The sequence below is a fragment of the Mytilus californianus genome, unplaced genomic scaffold (genome assembly GCF_021869535.1).
Source record: "Mytilus californianus isolate M0D057914Y unplaced genomic scaffold, xbMytCali1.0.p SCAF_5, whole genome shotgun sequence".
Classification (NCBI taxonomy): Eukaryota; Metazoa; Mollusca; class Bivalvia; order Mytilida; family Mytilidae; genus Mytilus; species Mytilus californianus.
This window is the reverse complement of record NW_026262701.1, coordinates 99,358,076-99,377,336: the sequence shown is the minus strand read 5'-3', so window position 1 is coordinate 99,377,336 and position 19,261 is coordinate 99,358,076. Positions and strand designations below refer to the sequence as shown.

Genomic DNA, 19,261 nt, shown 5'->3' with positions numbered 1-19,261 from the left:
TTTTTTATGAATAAAACCCTGTAACTCGGAAACGTAAAATCTAAAATATATAAAAATCGAAAGGCAGCTCATGTCAATAGATATAAACAATTCGCCACAATTTCTTGCAAGTTGGTGAAAGCATTCTTGAGTTATTGTCCGAAAACTGGAAAATCCCCCTTTTTTAATGAATAAAACCCCATAACTCGGAAACGTAAAATCTAAAATTTATAAAAATTAAAAGGGAGCTCATGTCAATAGATATAAACAATTCACCACAATTTCTTGCAAGTTAGTGAAAGCATTCTTGAGTTATTGTCCGAAAACTGGAAAATCCCCCTTTTTTTAATGAATAAAACCCCATAACTCGGAAATGTAAAATCTAAAATTTATAAAAAACGAAAGGGAGCTCACGTCAATAGATATAAACAATTCACCAAAGTTTTATGCAAATTGGTTAAAGGGTTTTTCAGTTAATGTCCGACATGTTGACGACGGACGGACAGACGGACGGACGGACAACGGTATACCATAATACGTCCCGTAAACGGGCGTATAAAAAAACACACACCTGTTTTAGTTACTAAGTCCTGTAACTCAAAAAGTTTTAATCTTATTTTCACCAAAAAGTATACAGATCGTTTGACCATCATAAGAAACAACTATGTTAAGTTTCATGAAATTTGGATAAGTCATTCTCAAGTTATGGTGCGACATGTTTACGCCGGACATTTGTATACCATTATACGTCCCGTCAAAAATTTGACAGGCGTATAAAAAATGGAATTCCAAGTCTTTCCTTCAGATGCCATAGATCTTCTAATTTTGAAACCCACTTCCCATATATTACTGTAAATCTAAAGGAAAGCATTAAATATCTATCTCAAGCCTCAATTGTGATAGCAGACTACCTACTGGTGTACCAGTGCTGTGAAGCTCCATGTAGGCAATATCATCCCACTTTACTTCAGATCTTTTGTAGATTTCTTTCATCAAAGCACACTGACAATCTTTGCTGGGGAAAGTGATGCCTACCATGAAAATATTAAGTAATAATACTTTTAATTAAACATTGACATTCTAAGCTGATTGTTTGTATGTTTTTAAAGCCGCATGATTACACAAAACATTTAGGTTCTAATATTGTGAATTATTCACTGTTATATAAAATGTGTTTGCTTTTAAACATGAGTTCGTGAAACTCCTTTTTCTTAGTTGGAAATACTAATATTTATAAAACAGAAGATGAGAAAAAGGTTAAGATTCTATATTTGAATTATAAACTGTTGACACAGAGATATGTCTCCCCTTTTTGTTATTTTGATAGTAAAATGCAATACTTTAACATGTAAGTTATGCAAAATATTCAAAGTCAATGAACCATGACTGAAGGTACAGGGCCAAACAATCTCCATTGAAATGAGATGTTCCAATGCTAATACATATGCATACCAAATATCATTGACCTACCACAAGTGGTTCCCCATAAACTCACCTAATCACAAACTAATACATGTAAACTAAGCAAAAGTTTCAAAGTCAATAGACCATGACTGAGGGGGTGGGGTCAAATAATCTCCATGGAAATGAGATGTGCCAATGCTAATACAACTGCATACCAAATATTATTGACCTACCACTAGTGGTTCCCCATAAATTGACCTAATAACAAACTAATACATTGTTGACGACACCGCCAATGCCGGAAACAGCTTACCTTTGTCTCGCTTTTCGACTCTGTCAAGGCGAGACAAAAAAGTCATTTGATTAAGCCTTTAAATAAACCTGTTGTGCATATAACAATTAATGAATCGAATGGTAATGTTATATTTTCACAACCACAATAAAAAACATTTAATTTTGAGGTGAGAATAGAGTTATCAAAAAGAAAGAGAAAAGTGGAAGGAAAGCATGTCAATATAGACAAAAAATCTAGTTATGAAATGCAGTAAAATCTTCCTGGTATTAAAAAAACAATGTTCCAAAGGCTTAGAAATTTCTCAGGTGTTAATATGAAACAAAAGTGTTCATTTTTTTTGTAAATGTTTGTTTTTTTCTAACTACTTAATTACAGCATTGATCCTACATGTACATACAAAACAAGTACATACCATCAGGATTATACCCATTACAGCTTGTTTTCACATCAATTACTGAGCAATATATTCTCTGACACAGACTTGCCTGTCTGGAAATAGAAAATTGTCAAGTACATCTAAAATAACTGTGATATGGACAGCTGCAGATCATCAATACAGCCATACATATGTATAAGTAAACTGTTAAGATTAATGAAAAAAAAATGTGTCTATAGGACACATGCCCCACTCGAACTTTCACAATTTCATGTTAAATAAAGCATGTTATCAGGATCAAAACTTTCATTTGGCATATATTTCAAAAAGTTCACATCATATGAACAGATGTATTAAATTTTAAGTTGATCTCACTAAAATCTCATAAAAACTATTTAAAACCAAAATTTAACCGGATATGGGATAGATGAACTAAGAGGCGGACTGAGCAGAACACATAATGTCCTCCTACTCTTGTAGGTGGGGCATAAAAACATACAATAGTCACCTGATCAGATCATATTTGTATTGCTCTATTTGGCAAGATATTTTGAAATATAACTGCAATTTCTAATTCAATCATAATGTTTTGGTGTACTCATTTGAAATATTAGCCATAAGGCTTCAGATGCTTAAATGCTGAACTTCCAAGCTATCAATTAATATACCCAATGTTGGTAAAATTCTTACCTAGTAAGTAATATCGACACAATACCCTCAGCTCTCACATATCCTTTGGCATCAGCATCAAATACTCTGCTCTGTCCTTCTGAACTTAACATCCCAAGAAAACTCATCTGTTGTAGATAGCTTGGATTCAATAACAAATTGCATGCTGTAAAAAAGCAGAGACAAACATTAAATAAGTTTTTTTTCTAAAATTACATCATTATGCAATCAACAAAGCTTTAAAAGTTTAACACTAGAAATGTTTTTATAAAATTCCCACCCTCACCCTAAAAAATATAAATACTTCTCAGACATATGCACATCTCCTAAAAGACTTTTTGTATGAATCAACTTGGTGACCTTCAGTAGTTTCTATTGAACTTGTTCACAACATACGATATTGTCACTTGCACGTCTATCATTGAAGACCTATGGTGACCTGTAGTTTCGCTTTTAATATTGTTGGATTACTGTCTTGCTGAAATTTAACCATCTAAATCATTCATATCCCACTGGTATTAATCATTGCAAATTAGAAAGGTGTGCAGTCTTTTACTAATAATTTTTGTACACAAAACTCACTTGATAACTATATTGTTGAAGTATAATATTCATTATATCTAGATTTTGGACCAAGTCAAATTTCAGTACATCTCAACTATCACAGTAACAATGTCAATTCCAGACTTGTTTTTCTAATTCATAAAAAGAAACACAATATTTCTTATAGTCTAATATACATATCTAACCTGTTACTAAAGCAAACTGACAACGTCCAGTCATTAGGTCTTGTACAGCCATTTCCATAGCAGACACGCTAGAACTGCAGGCTGAATCCACTGTGGCACTAGGTCCAGTAAATCTGAACTGGTTCATTAAGTGACCAGTTATCATGGATACAGTTGTACCTGAAAACATGGTTCTTTATATTTTTACAAATATCTTACTTTCAGAAGTTTTGAAAGAAATACCTCGGTTGATGAAACAACAATATTGTATTCTAAAGATTTTGTATAAATCAAAATTGAATAATTATTTTTTCATTACTTCTTAAAACTTTAAATTAGAATAACCTAAATGTTAATTTAGAAATATTGCAAAAATTGATTGTACCTTGCTAGGAGATTTTAAAATGTGTTTCAATAATGCATACAATGGGCTGATCCAGGATTTTAGGTTAGGAGGGTGGGCAAACTTAAATTTTCAAGGAGCGGTGTGAGTCGAAATTTTTTTTTAGGTAAAATTATCGAAATATTCTTTATTAAGCTGAGGACAACCCATGCTTTGCAAATTTTAGGGGGGGGAGCACACCCGCCACACCCCACCTGAATCCGCCCCTGCATACTAATCCATTGTTTACTTAGATAACTTTACAAAGAACTTAATATTGATTTAATTGATAGTTCTAATGAAAATATTCATAAATATATAAGAAATTTCAAGTCTGAACTTACAATATTTGGAATCTGCACATCGTGATGTTTCCAGTGGATCATTGTCAGGAATAAAGCATGCTGTGTATGTTCCTGTAGTGTTAGAATGTAACACACTTAGTGGTATACCAGAATCTGTGATACACTCATACGATACTTCAAATAAATGTCGAAGTAAGGGATTCATATTGTGTGCCTGAAATATAGACACATCAAATAAATGATAGACAGAAAACTTTTTTGAGTACTAGCTATTTGTGTAAGACATTAATCAAATATTTAAGTAAATTTAAATTCTAGCATTTCATCACAGAAGATTCAGTTTCTTTTCCTGTTATCTGAATTCTATTTCAAATTCTAAAAAAAACACATCTTTAATTAAAAATATTTATAGTCATATAATTTAATAAAAGAACAGCGTTTCTATGTGCCCCATATTGCATAGATGTTATCGACCAAAGAGCAATAACTCCAAAAGAAAATAACTTTGGAATCTTTTCAGTTTTTTAATAAATATGTTACAAAAAATACTTGATCAGCACTGATTTCTAACTTGTCCCAGACATCACTGATTTAAACCTTTCATATATATTTCATTATAACCCTACAAGAAAAGAAGGTGTATGAGCGCTTACAAGGCAATATTCCAAATAATTTATATTTCCAATGAACATAACTCAATTGTAGCAATCATACCACATCTCTTATAGAAATTGTTTAAATTCAAATTATATCAAAGAAATGAACTGCTGACACAGAGATATGGCTCGTTGTTGAAAAAAAAATGGTAAAACTTTAACACATAAATTAAGCAACAGTTTCAAAGTCAATAAACCATGACCAAGGGGACATGGCAAAATAATTTCCATGGAAATGAGATGTGCCAAATATCATTGACCACCATAAGTAGTTCATCTTATACTTTGCCAAAGTTTCAAGGTCAATAGACCATGACTAAGAACTGCATAACAGATATTATTCACTTAATATAAGTGATTCCCCTTAAACTGACCTAGTCACATTTTTTTAACAAATTTTTTACCCTCTGCCTAAAACAGCACACCTCTCACTTTCACAAATTCACCAAGGCGAGACAAAGAGTGAGTTTAAAAGTTTAATTTACAAAGATTGAAGAGAATTCACTTTTCCTATTTTAAAACAAGTCTATATTGGTCAAAATGTGTAGTTCCTGCTTTTCCACTTTCCCTCAGTAACATTTCATTTGTTCTTGGCAGATGTTAGGTACTCAGGTACTTTCCCATAGAAACAATTTGCCTCATTTTCAGATAATATGGTAAGTACCGATACCTCCCCCTGATTTACATCTCAGTAACCCTAAATAAGTTATATATGGTACCACTTCTTTACCTCAGCAACATTTTACTTGCACTGTACAAGTCATACTGTATCCTATAACAAAAAATCTGAATTCAACCTCTGTATCAATTACAACCAACCTCAGAATCTGTAAATCTAAAGAAGCCTGCATCAAATTTATCAATACCATTGATAAGTCCAGCACGAGGAGGGGTATCATATAATCCAACTGGCCATCTTGTTTCTCCAATCATGTCTTTTCCATTTATTAAGTTGTTCCAAAACTCCTGGAAAAATAGTTTCATTTTTGTGAATAACTTTATCTAAATCAATAGCTGTAGCATTTTACAATGCCAACACTACAAATAATCAAGCTACACAAAAAGGTACTCTAATCAATTATGTTTTCTCTAATAGAGAATACATGTATGTATCAATAAAAAAAGCCTTCACATTTTCCATTTCAAACAATTTTATGTTAACTTTTTTAATGTGCTTGTCCAAATTCAGGAGCCTGTTATATAGTGGTTGTTGTTCAATGGTTGCTGTCATGTCACATTTGTATTTCATTCTTGTTTTATCATAAATCAGGCAGTTGGTTTTCTTGTTTGAATTATTTCACATTTTGTCATGTCAGGGCCTTTAATACAGTATGGTTTTTGCTCATTGTTGAAGGCAGTACAGTGACGTATAGTTGTTTACATGATCGTCTTTTGGACTCTGGTGGATAGTTGTCTCAATGGCAATCATACCACATCTTATTTTTATTCATCAGTCCAATGCAAGAACAATTAATATAGGGTCATCATTTCAACTGGTGTAAACAAAGACTAACATTTAAAAACATTAAAGTAATTAATCTGCAATCGTTCATCCTTTTCATAGCTTCTATATAGGTATTGAAACTAAACTTGCCATCTATAAGGCATGGAACTATCTGGTAGTAAGCTAGAAAATTTTATGGATAGATTACAGCCCATTCCAACGAGTGTGTAGTTAAAGGTTGAATCTTTGGTTAGCTTCCTAGCTAGCTCAACCATGAAATGATTATTACCTTAAAATTGGGAGGAGCAAAGCGCTATTTTATCATCCAATGAAAACATTTGTATCAATGGCCGGTTTATCATTTATAATATATGTATGTTTCATACAAAGGTTTACCTAGACTACTTTGCAAATGAAATTTCATTTCTTAGTATTTGATTGAATAAAAAATCTTTTTATTACAATAAATCAGAAGCGGAGTGACGTTTTTTTTTTTTTAAATATTTACGCCGTGAATAGGCAGTTTAGTTAATTAATGTCTTTTGGTGTAATCCCCACGCATAGAACATTGTTATGTATTTTCTTTATAATTATATGCATATTTTTTAGATTTGATTTGATTTTGATTTTTGGTGTTTTAACGCCACTTTTAAGCACCGCTTTTGGGCTATTTCGTGGCGGCCAGTTTTTATTGGTGGAGGAAGCCGGAGTACCCAGAGAAAACCACCGACCTTCGATAGGAAAACTGACAATCCTAGTCATTAAGATTGGAGTCGAGTGCACCTGCACGAGCGGGGTTCGAACTCACAACCTCAGTGTTGACATATTTTTTTAGAACTTAAATCTTTTATATTCACACAGAAAAGAAAAATTATCATACTACTTAATATAATGCACGGTTGTAGTACTTATATTTAATGATCAGGTCATATGTACTTTTGAACACCTTCCTATCTTTTTTACCTGCCCGGGTGTATTGTAAACATATGTGTATGTGTAAAAGTGAATACAGTCAGCACTTGTCAATCATATCCAACTACATTTTATTAACTTGATGTAACAAATTCAACAGACAGGTAAAATATATTATTATTTGTAATGTCTGACGAAGAAGAAAACATTTTAGGAATTTCAGCTTTCAGTTAACTTTTCACCATTTATCAAAATACAATTGGCAAATCAAACACACCTACAACATGCTTGTGAATGAGCTTATAATTATCATTAAATTTTAAATTTAGATTGAAAACTTATTTTACAATGTTTATATTCTGTCTCTTAATTCTGATTGGTTCTCTGCTTAACTATTGACTCCACCCAAAGGCTGGATGTACCTTACCTAATAATGATTTCATGGTTGAGCTAGCAAGGAAGCTAACCAAAGATTCTACCTTTAGCTACACACTAGTTGGAATCGGCTGTAATTGCAATAAATCCTACACTTTACTAATAAAACCTCTTTAAGTTAGTGCAGTTTCATAAATTTAAATCAAATGTAATAACCTACATACATCAATGTTATCAGACTTTGGTAATCTACATGATAGTCCTGCAATAACTGCCTTCCCTTCTGCTCTTCCACCTTTAAACCTCATCTTCAAAACTTCCTAAAATAAGCAAATTGTAAAGTTTGAAAATGATTCTATAAACATAACATTGTCAATGTAACAGTATTCAAGAAGATGGCATTATTCATGTATACACAAAGGTGGACAACGTTGGTGTGCAGAAAGTAAAGAGGGTAAAGTTGTAGTAGAATCATCCATTTGTACATGCACATTCTTCAAAAGTATGTTACTTTTGGTGTAGACTGTGCACATCTTCAAACTTCAAGATGTCAACAATGAAGACTTATTTAAGAAACATAAAATATATGAAAGATCGAAACTAAGCACATACACAAGAACACATATACTTTTCAGTTCACTTCCCTCCGAAAAATAGAAATCACGATCTTCAAATAGTTTTCAGTAACTGTGAGTACTCTCAGATCTGTACGAATCTTTTGTGTTTTTTAGGGTTTTTTGTGCATTGTATTGATCTGGTCCGAGTACACAGTTATTTCGTAGTGCATTTCTTTTAGACAATAAATGAAAATTAAAAAAATCCCACCTGCGCTTTCTCAATAATATTTTTACAGTGTGTTGTACTACTTTTGGGACAAATTATATCAAAATTATAGAAAACTTCATCGGCTCTAACTCAAAATATGGACAATTTCATGCTAAGGGGGTCTTCAAATCTTTTGACAGCCTCCGAAGTGCTAATTTTTAACATTTTTCAGCTGGACCAAATCACTACTTTACTTTAAAATTCATGACCCAAATTTTTTTACAGTGTCATTTCACCCCCCTACTTACTATTTGAGTCATAAAACATGGAGAAATAAATTCGGAAGGGGTATAAAAAAAATCGACAAGTAACACACTGTCCACACTAGGGACTATATTTGTGGACAACGAAAATCAAAGGACGATAACTGTGTACCCGGACCTAATAGGGTAGAAAAAGTTGACCAATCTTAATGAAACTTGGTATGACCAAAGCTTATTAAATTATAAGACTGCTTACAAAGTTTCATGGCAATAGGATATATATTATAGACAATATGACTAATTCTATATTCAACTTTGAGTGTTAAATTTAGACGTTAAAATTGAAAATTTTCAACTATCAACATTTGGGGCTTAAAAAATTAAAATATTGCAAAAAAATACTTTTGAAATGCCTTAATATATAATATATTATGTATTAAAAGCAATAGAGTACTCATTTGATTTATCAGACTTATTATAATTATTTAAAAGTCAAAATTATATGAGCCTGTGGCTAAAAATGGAGGTTTTCCAATGAAGGGGGGCCTTACATGAAGATGTAATATTTTCCTGCAATTTTAAATTTGTAAAGCTTTTTGGTTATAAATAATCCTTACATATGTATTTAATGTACTTTAAATGGAAAGAAAACTTACAAATAACATATCACATTAGTTTAAAAGGGTCTTAGGCCAAGTAAGACTGAAAATAACTTAGGGTCAATTTAGGCCGTATCACATATTTACATTTAAAAATGCATATTGAAGCTATATGAAATAAAATTTTGGGTCTTTTCTATCATTTCTATACTCAGGTGACATGATACAATAAATCTGAGCACAAAAAGACTCTTGCATTCAACTTTTTTTGCAGACAGTATGGTCTGATACAAAGATTTTTCACTTTTTAGTGAAAAACATGCATGCAATTTTAGTCTCAACAGGCTTATATTTGAACCACTTGCTATCCTACAGAAGAAAAGAAAGATATTATGTGACATAAAACAGGCACAAAAGACATTGTTTAGTGCTTTTTATACAAATTTAGTGAGGTCTTTATAATGGACTTCAACTTTTATGTTCCAAGCTCCTCACATTTAACTTGATCCAAACAGGGCGTTAGACGAGGACCATATATACAACACATTTTGCACATATTGTCTGAGATAATCTTCTTTTCTGTAGATTCAGAGTTCACAAATGAGTAATACAACTGGATTGAAGCATAGAAACACAAATATTGACACATAAAAACCTGTCAGATAGAAAGTCAGAATGCCACTTATGCATCAAAATTGAAAAAGCTATGAAATGCTTATTTTGACCATAAAATGCCAAAATTGGTCATTTTTGCAGAAATTCTATCAAATAAAAGTTTAAATCCTTTAGTTTTATGCTATTTGATAAATTGACACCATCAAATCATTCAGGGAAGTTGCCAAAGTACAGATTCTATATTTCCAGATTTCACCTCTTAGGTCCGAGTACACAGTTATTTCGTAGTGCATTTCTTTTAGACAATAAATGAAAATTAAAAAAATCCCACCTGCGCTTTCTCAATAATATTTTTACAGTGTGTTGTACTACTTTTGGGACAAATTATATCAAAATTATAGAAAACTTCATCGGCTCTAACTCAAAATATGGACAATTTCATGCTAAGGGGGTCTTCAAATCTTTTGACAGCCTCCGAAGTGCTAATTTTTAACATTTTTCAGCTGGACCAAATCACTACTTTACTTTAAAATTCATGACCCAAATTTTTTTACAGTGTCATTTCACCCCCCTACTTACTATTTGAGTCATAAAACATGGAGAAATAAATTCGGAAGGGGTATAAAAAAAATCGACAAGTAACACACTGTCCACACTAGGGACTATATTTGTGGACAACGAAAATCAAAGGACGATAACTGTGTACCCGGACCATCTGATGAGTTCAGCCCTTTTCAACTGATTGTTATAGTTTCTTCTGATGTTGTACTGTAACACCACTGTCCCAGATTAGGGAAAGGGTTTGACGCCACCATGCATTTTAACCCCGCCACATTCTGTATGTGCCTGTCCCAAGTCAAGAGCCTGTAATTCAGTGCGGTTGTCTTATTTTGCTGTAAATCATATTTTTGTTTTTGTTTATTGTTATGTATATCAATCAGGCCCTTAGTCTTCATCGTTTGAATTGTTTTACATTTGTCATTTGAGGGCCTTTTATAGCTTACTATGCGCTATGGGTTTTGCTCATTGTTGAAGGCTGTACAGTGACCTGTAGTTGTAATTTAACTTCTACGTAATTTGGTCTCGGTCTCTGGTGGAGAGTTGTCTCATTGGCAATCATACCCCATCTTCTTATCTTTAAAGTAACTTTTAATTTCAAAACTGATGGGATATTTTTAATTAGAATATCAATTTCAATATGTATGCTTTACTTATGTATAAATTTTTTAAAGATAAAATTTTTTTGAGATTTCTTAAGTGCAGACCTGCCAACTAGACTGTCTAATTATTTGGACTACATAATCCTTAAATCCACATCATTTGGACTTTGGTGGATTATTATTTCCTTATTGCTTTTTAGTCCAATCCTGGAAAAACTGTTACTTAGACAACTTCCTGCTGAGGTCAAGCGGAACAAAACCATAGCTGTCAACTGACCCGTATCCTGCGGGTCACACCGGAGAATTTGATCCCTTACCCGGGTTTTAAAAAAACGGGGCCGGTAGCTAAATAACCCGGTAAATTGGAAAATTACCTGTTTTCAACCGGATTTCTGACTGGTATTGATTCCGGTATTTAGAGTTGAAATGTACGTTCGGTTTTATCGGTTTTTTTTTCCTTTGAATAGGAAAACAATAGAAAAGTCAAAATTTAGGATTTGTTTACCTGTTTACCGGGAGCTACAATATTTTCAAGGTAAGTTTAATTGATTAGTGAGCATTATTCAGTTAATTGAGTAAACTTTAGTTTGTCAGTTCAACATAATGTCTGAAAGAAAGTGGTCCCTATCTGGGCCAAAAATGGAAAAATCTCAAGCAGAATCAATAGACATGGTATCTTTCCTCTCAAAGACCAAAAGTGTACTGACTGATAAGATTACAAATGCAGAAACTTTTTCAAATTTTGTGGCAGAGCATAATCTTGCTTTTGCTGTTTCTGACCATTTCACAAAATTATGTTCACTGATAGTGCAATAGCTGCAGGTTATTCTTATGGGAAAACAAAAACCACCCAGATAGTGAAAAGGGCCATTTCAGTCAAAAATAGTAAAGTGGTAGAAGAAAATTGTAAAACTCAACCCTTCACAATTATGTGCGATGAGAGCAATGAAGAGGGAATGACAAATTATTTGTTATTCTTGTCAGATACTTTGACAGTATTTTGGGTGACACTGTCACTAGATTTCTTGATATGCCTAATGTAAATATAGGAAATGCTCAAAACTTATTTGATGCCTTGGACAATACACTTGAGAAAAAACAAATTCCTTGGAAAAATGTGTTTGGTTTTATGTCAGACAATTGCTCTGTCATGAAAGGCAGAAAAAATTCACTTCTTTCTAGAATAAGACAAAAGCAACCAAATGTTGTTGAGCAGGGATTAAGGAACTTCCCTTACCAATCGATGACTTTATCGTTGATATTTATTATCACTTCCAAAAATCCTCCAAACGAATGGAAGAATACAAGGAATACCTAGAATTTTGTGATGTTGAACTGTTGAAAATATTAAAACATGTCAGTACCAGATGGTTATCACTTCAAACCTGTATGTATTACACCTATACTGCACCACTGGCCAGCTTTGAAAAGTTATTTCAATAGTTACCAAGATGTGAAAAAGGAAGGCAGAGTGAAACGTGTAGCAAAACATCTTATGAATCCAGAAATGATACTTTATTTCCAGTTTAAAGAATTCATTTTGGCACCTTTAAATGAATTCAATACTGCATTTCAGGTACATTTATAAATTGACTTTCTAATTGACTTTCTTAATTGATTGAAACCAAACATTTTTTTCAGGCTTGTGTGTAATAAACTGACACCACCCCTATATAAAACAAGCTTATTCAGGTAACAAAAAACCTAACAACAGGTATAATTAATCACCTTTGATTCTCAATACATGTTTAATTGTCACTGATCACTTGTTTATAAATATTTAGTAATAACTGTAAATGTATGTATACATTGTAGATCCATTTGTATTTACATTTTTTGTATCTTTTTCAGGCCAATGCTGCAAAGATAGTTCTTCATGAACAAATAACCAGACTGCTGAGGAAATTTTTAGGGAAAGTTTGTTCAGGTGAAATGTATTTCTTCTTGCAAGGACATTTGTGATGTAAATTACCATGACTGTGAAAATCAACTGTCCAATGATCTCATTGCTGTTGGCACATGAAATAGAAGCTACATTGTAGACTCTGATGATTTAAAAAAGGAAACGGAGACAAAATTTTCAGGTAAAGAACTCTTGACTCTAAATTTTTATATATAATTATTATATATATACTAAATGATGTAATTGAATGTAAAAGCATTTTAACATCTATAAAGTTGAGAGTGGAAATGGGGAATGTGTCAAAGAGACATTACAACCCGACCAAAGAGCAGAAAACAGCTGAAGGCCACCAATGGTCTTCGACACACAGCGAGAAAATCCCACATCCAGAGGCGGGCTTCATCTGGCCCTTTAACAAAAATGTGTACTAGTTCAGTGAAAATGGACATCATACTAAATTCCAAAACATATAAATGAACTAAAATTAAAAATAGATATGAAAAAAAAATGTATATGTCAAGGTGACAGTAACACAATAGTAAAACAAAAACAGATATGAGTTCTTCAATACCATTAAGGTATCATAAAATATGATTGTGAATAGTCCTACATTTAAGTCAACATGGTTAAAACGGTTCTGAAAATAAAATCAATATTCTGTTATTAACAATTTATTTTTGAAGGCCAAATATCTACAGTACATCTATATTTTAAAAATCAAATTTACTTTTTCAGGCAGGTTAGACCGTTTTATTGTAGTGTGGTTGCAAAGATGATCAAGAAATTTCATTTCAAAGATGAGACACTTGTACATGTTGGATTTCTGAACCAAGCAATGAAAGACAAAATTTCACCTGATTGTGGTTAAGACTTCAATTACAATAAATATCACTGATAAAAAACACACAGGATTTTAAACTGCAAGGCTCGACATTAACGCTTGTCCGATTGTCCGGGACAAGTGGACACAGATGTCGGGCAAAAAGATTCACCATACTACTTGTCCAATGGGACAAGTGAAAAATCAATGTCAGATATAAAATATATCAAACTCAAGACTTAAAAATTCCCAAAATATTGAAAGATTCTTTTATTGATCATACGATATGAAATAGATATTCATTGATTGAACATGCTGGCAGCGGCTGACCAGGGGTATATAAATAAGGGGGAAGGAAACCAATGTTAATATGCTTGGAAGTTTTCATTCGAACCTCTCCCGAGAAGCGTTCATATCAAAAGGATAAATCCCGAGAGATCCAGGTCACCAGAATCGCGATCTCTGACATGTTTTAATCAGTTGAAATTCACAAGGTGGCCAGGTGTTTGAATGCGACAAATAATAAAGCTATGAATTTCACTAAATACATTGATGATAGGGACCATATCTTGTATATATAAACCTTTTAAATTTATTGATGGTGGCAAAACAAGCTTTTATAATTTTATCATGATTTTTATACGCCCGTCAAAATTTTGACGGGACGTATTATGGTATACAAATGTCGTCTGTCTGTCCTGCGTAAACATGTCGCACCGTAACTTGAGAACAACTTATCCAAATTTCATGAAACTTAATATAGTTGTTTCTTATGATGGTCAAACGATCTGTATACTTTTTGGTGAAAATAAGATTAAAACTTTTTGAGTTACAGGACTTAGTAACTAAAACAGGTGTGTGTTTTTTTTCACATTATTATTATAAACATTGATACATAATCACGAAGTACATAAAACATTTTACTGAGAAAATCTGCTTTTTTAGATTTTATTAAGCAAAATCAAATGAAACATACTGTACTTATGTTGGAAAAAAACGTTTTTATTCTTTAAAATTTTAAAATTAAGATAAAACTCCTTATGGAGGTGGTCCTAATTAAAGGAGGCTTATACTAAGTAGAAGAATATACAGAATGTATAGGTCCACAAGAGAACCTAGTGATTTGGGAAGTGATGATGATTTACTGATCGATACATATTAGTAACATTGAGTCAGATAACTCAGTCTTGTAAAAAATATTTCAGTCTAAAATAATAAAATGAATTTTGATGTGGTATTCTTTACTTAGTTACGAACAAATTCATATAGCATAGCAAATTGCTCCCTTCATTAGGTACGATCAATTTAGCTCAAGTGTTATTGGTGCATACCATCAATATGTTAGATTTTCAATTTTGAATTCGGACAAGTTGATTTTATTGCAACTTGTCCAAAGGGACAAGTTAGAAAAAATGATAATGTAGAGGCCTGAACTGATCAAGTGATTTAGTATCTTAGATTGAAGATATTGTTATTCATTTTTGTCGAGCCTGCGACTTTTGTCGCAAAAGCGAGACATAGCGATCCTACATTCCGTCGTCGGCATCGTCCACAAATATTCACTCTGTGGTTAAAGTTTTTGAAATTTTAATAACTTTCTTAAACTATCCTGGATTTGTACCAAACTTGAACAGAAGCTTGTTTATGATCATAAGATAGTATCCAGAAGAAAATTTTGTAAAAAAAAAATCCTGTTTATCCGTATGTTACTTATAAATGGACTTAGTTTTTCTGCCAGTTAACATTACATTCACTCTGTGGTTAAAGTTTTTAAAATTTTAATAACTTTCTTAAACTATCCTGGATTTGTACCAAACTTGGACAGAAGCTTGTTTATGATCAACAGCTAGTATCTACTAGAAGGAAATTTTGTAAAAATTTATTTCCTGTTTTTCCGTGTATTACTTATAAATGGACTTAAGATGTTCTTCCAGTTAACATTACATACAGTCTGCAGTTAAAGTTTTTAAAACATTTATTAGATTCATAAACCATCCTGGATTTTAACCAAACTTGGATAGAAGCTTCTTACAATCAAAAGATAGTATCTAGAGGAAAATTTTTAATATTTTTTTCCCCATTTTTGTTGAGCCTGCAACAAACAGCAAAAGTAGGCGAGACACTGGGTTCCACAGAACCCTTACGAATTTTTAGTAAAAGAAGATTAGGTATGTACCTGATCAATTAGGCAACAACAGAACAAAAACATCTCATATATTTATATACCTAGACCATATAAGTTTATTGTTTTTTTCAGTGATGAAATTGGTGGATACATTTCAAAACCTACTGAATAGTGAGGAGACATTACAATTTCAAAAGGAATTCACTGATTACCAGCTAACACCATTGGAAGAATTACCAAAATGCTCTTCTCCTGAAACTTGACAATTTGCCACTTTTTGGGGAGAAATGTCAAATTTACATGACATTTTTTCAAATAAAGCTAGGTTTATTGTTTTATCAAATCTAGCAATGCAGATAGCAAAAGAGCTTTCTCTTTAGTGAAAAAAATAGCCACAGAATTCCGTGCTGACCTAAATAATGATACATTGTGTCAACTGCATTATTATCTTGTAAAATGAACACCCACTTGAATTGTTTTGAGCTCAAACCTGGTGCACTTCTTTTAAAGAATGCAAAGACAGCTACAGCTGAATATAACAATATTCTGAAATAATTGTATATTTTTTGTATAAAATATTTCTTGACTATAAATTATATGTAAATATTTTTTCGTTACTTGATTGAGCCTGAAAAAATGTCGTAAGCGTTATGACCTGTTATTTTTTTACTCAATGCTGGTCATGACCTGCATTTCGACTTTCAGAGGTTGACAGGTATGACAAAACAAAGGTCATCAGCAATGAGCTGAGAGAGGAAAAAGTTTGGAAAGTGGACATTTTAAAATTTTGATAGTTTAAGACTCAATTTTTAAGAGACAAATTAAAGTAATTGAAAATGCTTTGTTTGATGTGTTTACGATAGTTTAAATACTTAAATACTTCTCTATGAAAAGTTTTATGCACAATACATTGTTTGAACAAGGCCCCAGATAACTTCAATTTGTTTGAAAAGTTGTGTAATTTTAGAACTTATCAGGATAGGAATAAATAGCGATAAGGTGTATTGCCATTGGCAATCATACCTCATCTCTTTTTCAGGTTGGGCTCAAGTCAGGAAAACTGGGGTATTCCTTGTTTTCAGGGAACACCCCAGTTTTCTGGTGTTAAAAAACCCCAGTAAACAGGGATTTCTTTTTTCCTTGTCAATTTATGGTATGAAATCTACAAAAGCGCACCTTCTACATGTGATAACAATGTTATATGATAGCAAGTGTTTTTATAAGTTCAAAAATCAAGCTAATTTCAAGTCTTATTTGATGCTCAACTCACAACAAAACAATTCCTTTGTTCACCAATTCATACCTTGATCATCAATTATGAGAAGACAAAAAGATAAGTTAATCACTTTGGCATTTAAATTCAATGAATAGAAAATTTCAATAGAAGTGAACATAATTCAGTTATGATCAGTTACACTTGAGCATGCAGCTTGATCAACTGATTCCTAAACAAAAGATTTGTATGTTTTTGAGTTCTAGAAAAAACAAGGCTTCACTTATTCATGTTTTGTTGTTCCTGAGATACTTAAAGTATTTACAAATACTACTGATACAGTTAAAACATGCGCTTTTGTAAATTTCATGCCATGAATTGAAATAGAAAAAGGAAGTCCCTGTAAACTGGGGTTTTTTAACACCAGAAAACTGGGATGGTCCCTGAAAACAGGGAATACCCCACTTTTCCTGACTTGAGCCCAACCTGTTTTTTTTATTTATTCATTTTTTTTCACAGGTAGCACCTGTCATCTATTGATAAACCATGATGCAAGGTTTGGACAAGAACTCTAACTGATGGTTTCAAATAATTTTTTTTTTAAACTAAGACCATAGGTTTTAGCCTGTTACTGAGTTAGAGGTCGTTATTGTCTTTTTCCTTTCATTCGAGCACACCTTTTTTTAAAATTCAGATTAATTGCAACTAAACTTTAGTATAAGAATGACAAACCTTTCTCAAAAAGCTTTTTGAAACTAAGTGATACTGGGTTTAATTTTACCACAAACGAATATCCTAAATAACGAGGTATTTCCTCACACCTGTAATGTGTACACTCCTACAACAATTCTGCACGTGCAATCGTGTACCTGTTTACCGGAACACTCTATAACCAATGAAAAACTTTGTAACATCCAGGTTAAGGTCGCATTTTGATCTTAATCAATGGTATGTTTCTAAACATACAGGCTTCCAATGTAAGATTCTGACTGCGTTTTGACACTGAAGACCAATACTAGCAGACGACGAAAATGTTTTATGGTAGTAACTAACAGAGACATATAATAGTGACATATAATACAATATGTCTCTGTAACTAATAAGCACTAAAAGAATATGAAGCATTAACATCAAGTTCAAAAGGTATACAACAAAAATATTAAGAGTATAGATTAGAATGAAATATTTTATTTTTCCAAATTACAGGGCCCATAAAGAGCATATAAATCCGATACAATGATTGAAGTAATTGAGTCAACAATAAGACATTGCAATATAATATAAATATAACCATAAGCCTCAGACAGAATCAGAACAAAAAGAAAATAAAACAAACAAACAAAAAACACATTGATATTAGATACAATGCAGTCCGGGAAATCCGAGGGTAAATCCGCCTACATAACTTATAAGGCTTTGATCATATGTATTTCTGCTTAATTATATACAAATTGTATCAAATTTATTAAAAATCGATTCACTGACAACTTAATTTTAAGTAGTTTATCTCAGACATTTCCCCAAAAATATCTGAAATTAATTTTAAAATAAAAAAAACAAGTGGGTCACATGTGTTTTTATCGGAAATGTGTTTGTCCGGTAAATTTGCCCATGCGCAGTAAATGTGTGTGGAGGGCTATCACATATTTATGAAAGGAAAATGGTAATTTATTGATAGACCACTTATAAAGGTATTCCAGACAATCGAAAAAAAAATTAAAAAATTTTCAAGTCAGAAATGAGTTTTGTAAGCAATAATATGATTATCGTTAGATTAGGAACTGTATTATATCACTAGATATTATGGTAATGAAAGATTTTTCTTTAATAGTTGACATGCAGTGAGGATAAGTACAGTTCCTAAGAATAAGATAGCAGACGAAATATTCACGGAAGTGACAATTATGGGAGTGGGCGGGTTTACCGGACAGGAGGAATTACCGTACACTACTGTACCTATATCAAGACCTGTTCTTCTTAAGTCAAAAGAACAATCAATAAACTTACCATTTTTTTCCATTATAGTTAAGTTTTCTTCTGTTAAAAACCAAACAAATTTGGAAGATAATAGATTCATCTAAATTATCAAAGTTGTGACAAGTGCTAGAAATATATATATATACTGAAAGAGTTCCTCTTTCAAATCATTTTAAAATTAGCGTTTGATTAAGAAGTGATGCTCATCCTCAACTTTATAAGCTGTACAATTTGAACAGAAGCGCTCAGATCTATCAGTACAATTTTTTGAATATCTTGCAGTTTCAATTCTTAAT

General features: G+C 32.2%; 1 protein-coding gene across 1 annotated transcript in view; it reads right to left on the bottom strand.

Annotated features, from left to right (window-relative positions):
• Positions 1-7,836, bottom strand: part of LOC127702831 (fatty acid synthase-like) — a 60,317-nt gene extending 52,481 nt beyond the window's left edge. The window contains 7 exon segments of the mRNA XM_052207133.1: positions 895-1,010; positions 2,091-2,167; positions 2,745-2,889; positions 3,473-3,631; positions 4,178-4,352; positions 5,614-5,760; positions 7,750-7,836. Of these exon segments, the coding sequence (XP_052063093.1) occupies positions 895-1,010; positions 2,091-2,167; positions 2,745-2,889; positions 3,473-3,631; positions 4,178-4,352; positions 5,614-5,760; positions 7,750-7,833 (903 nt within the window). The 5' untranslated portion in view covers positions 7,834-7,836.
• Positions 7,837-19,261: the final 11,425 nt, after the last annotated feature.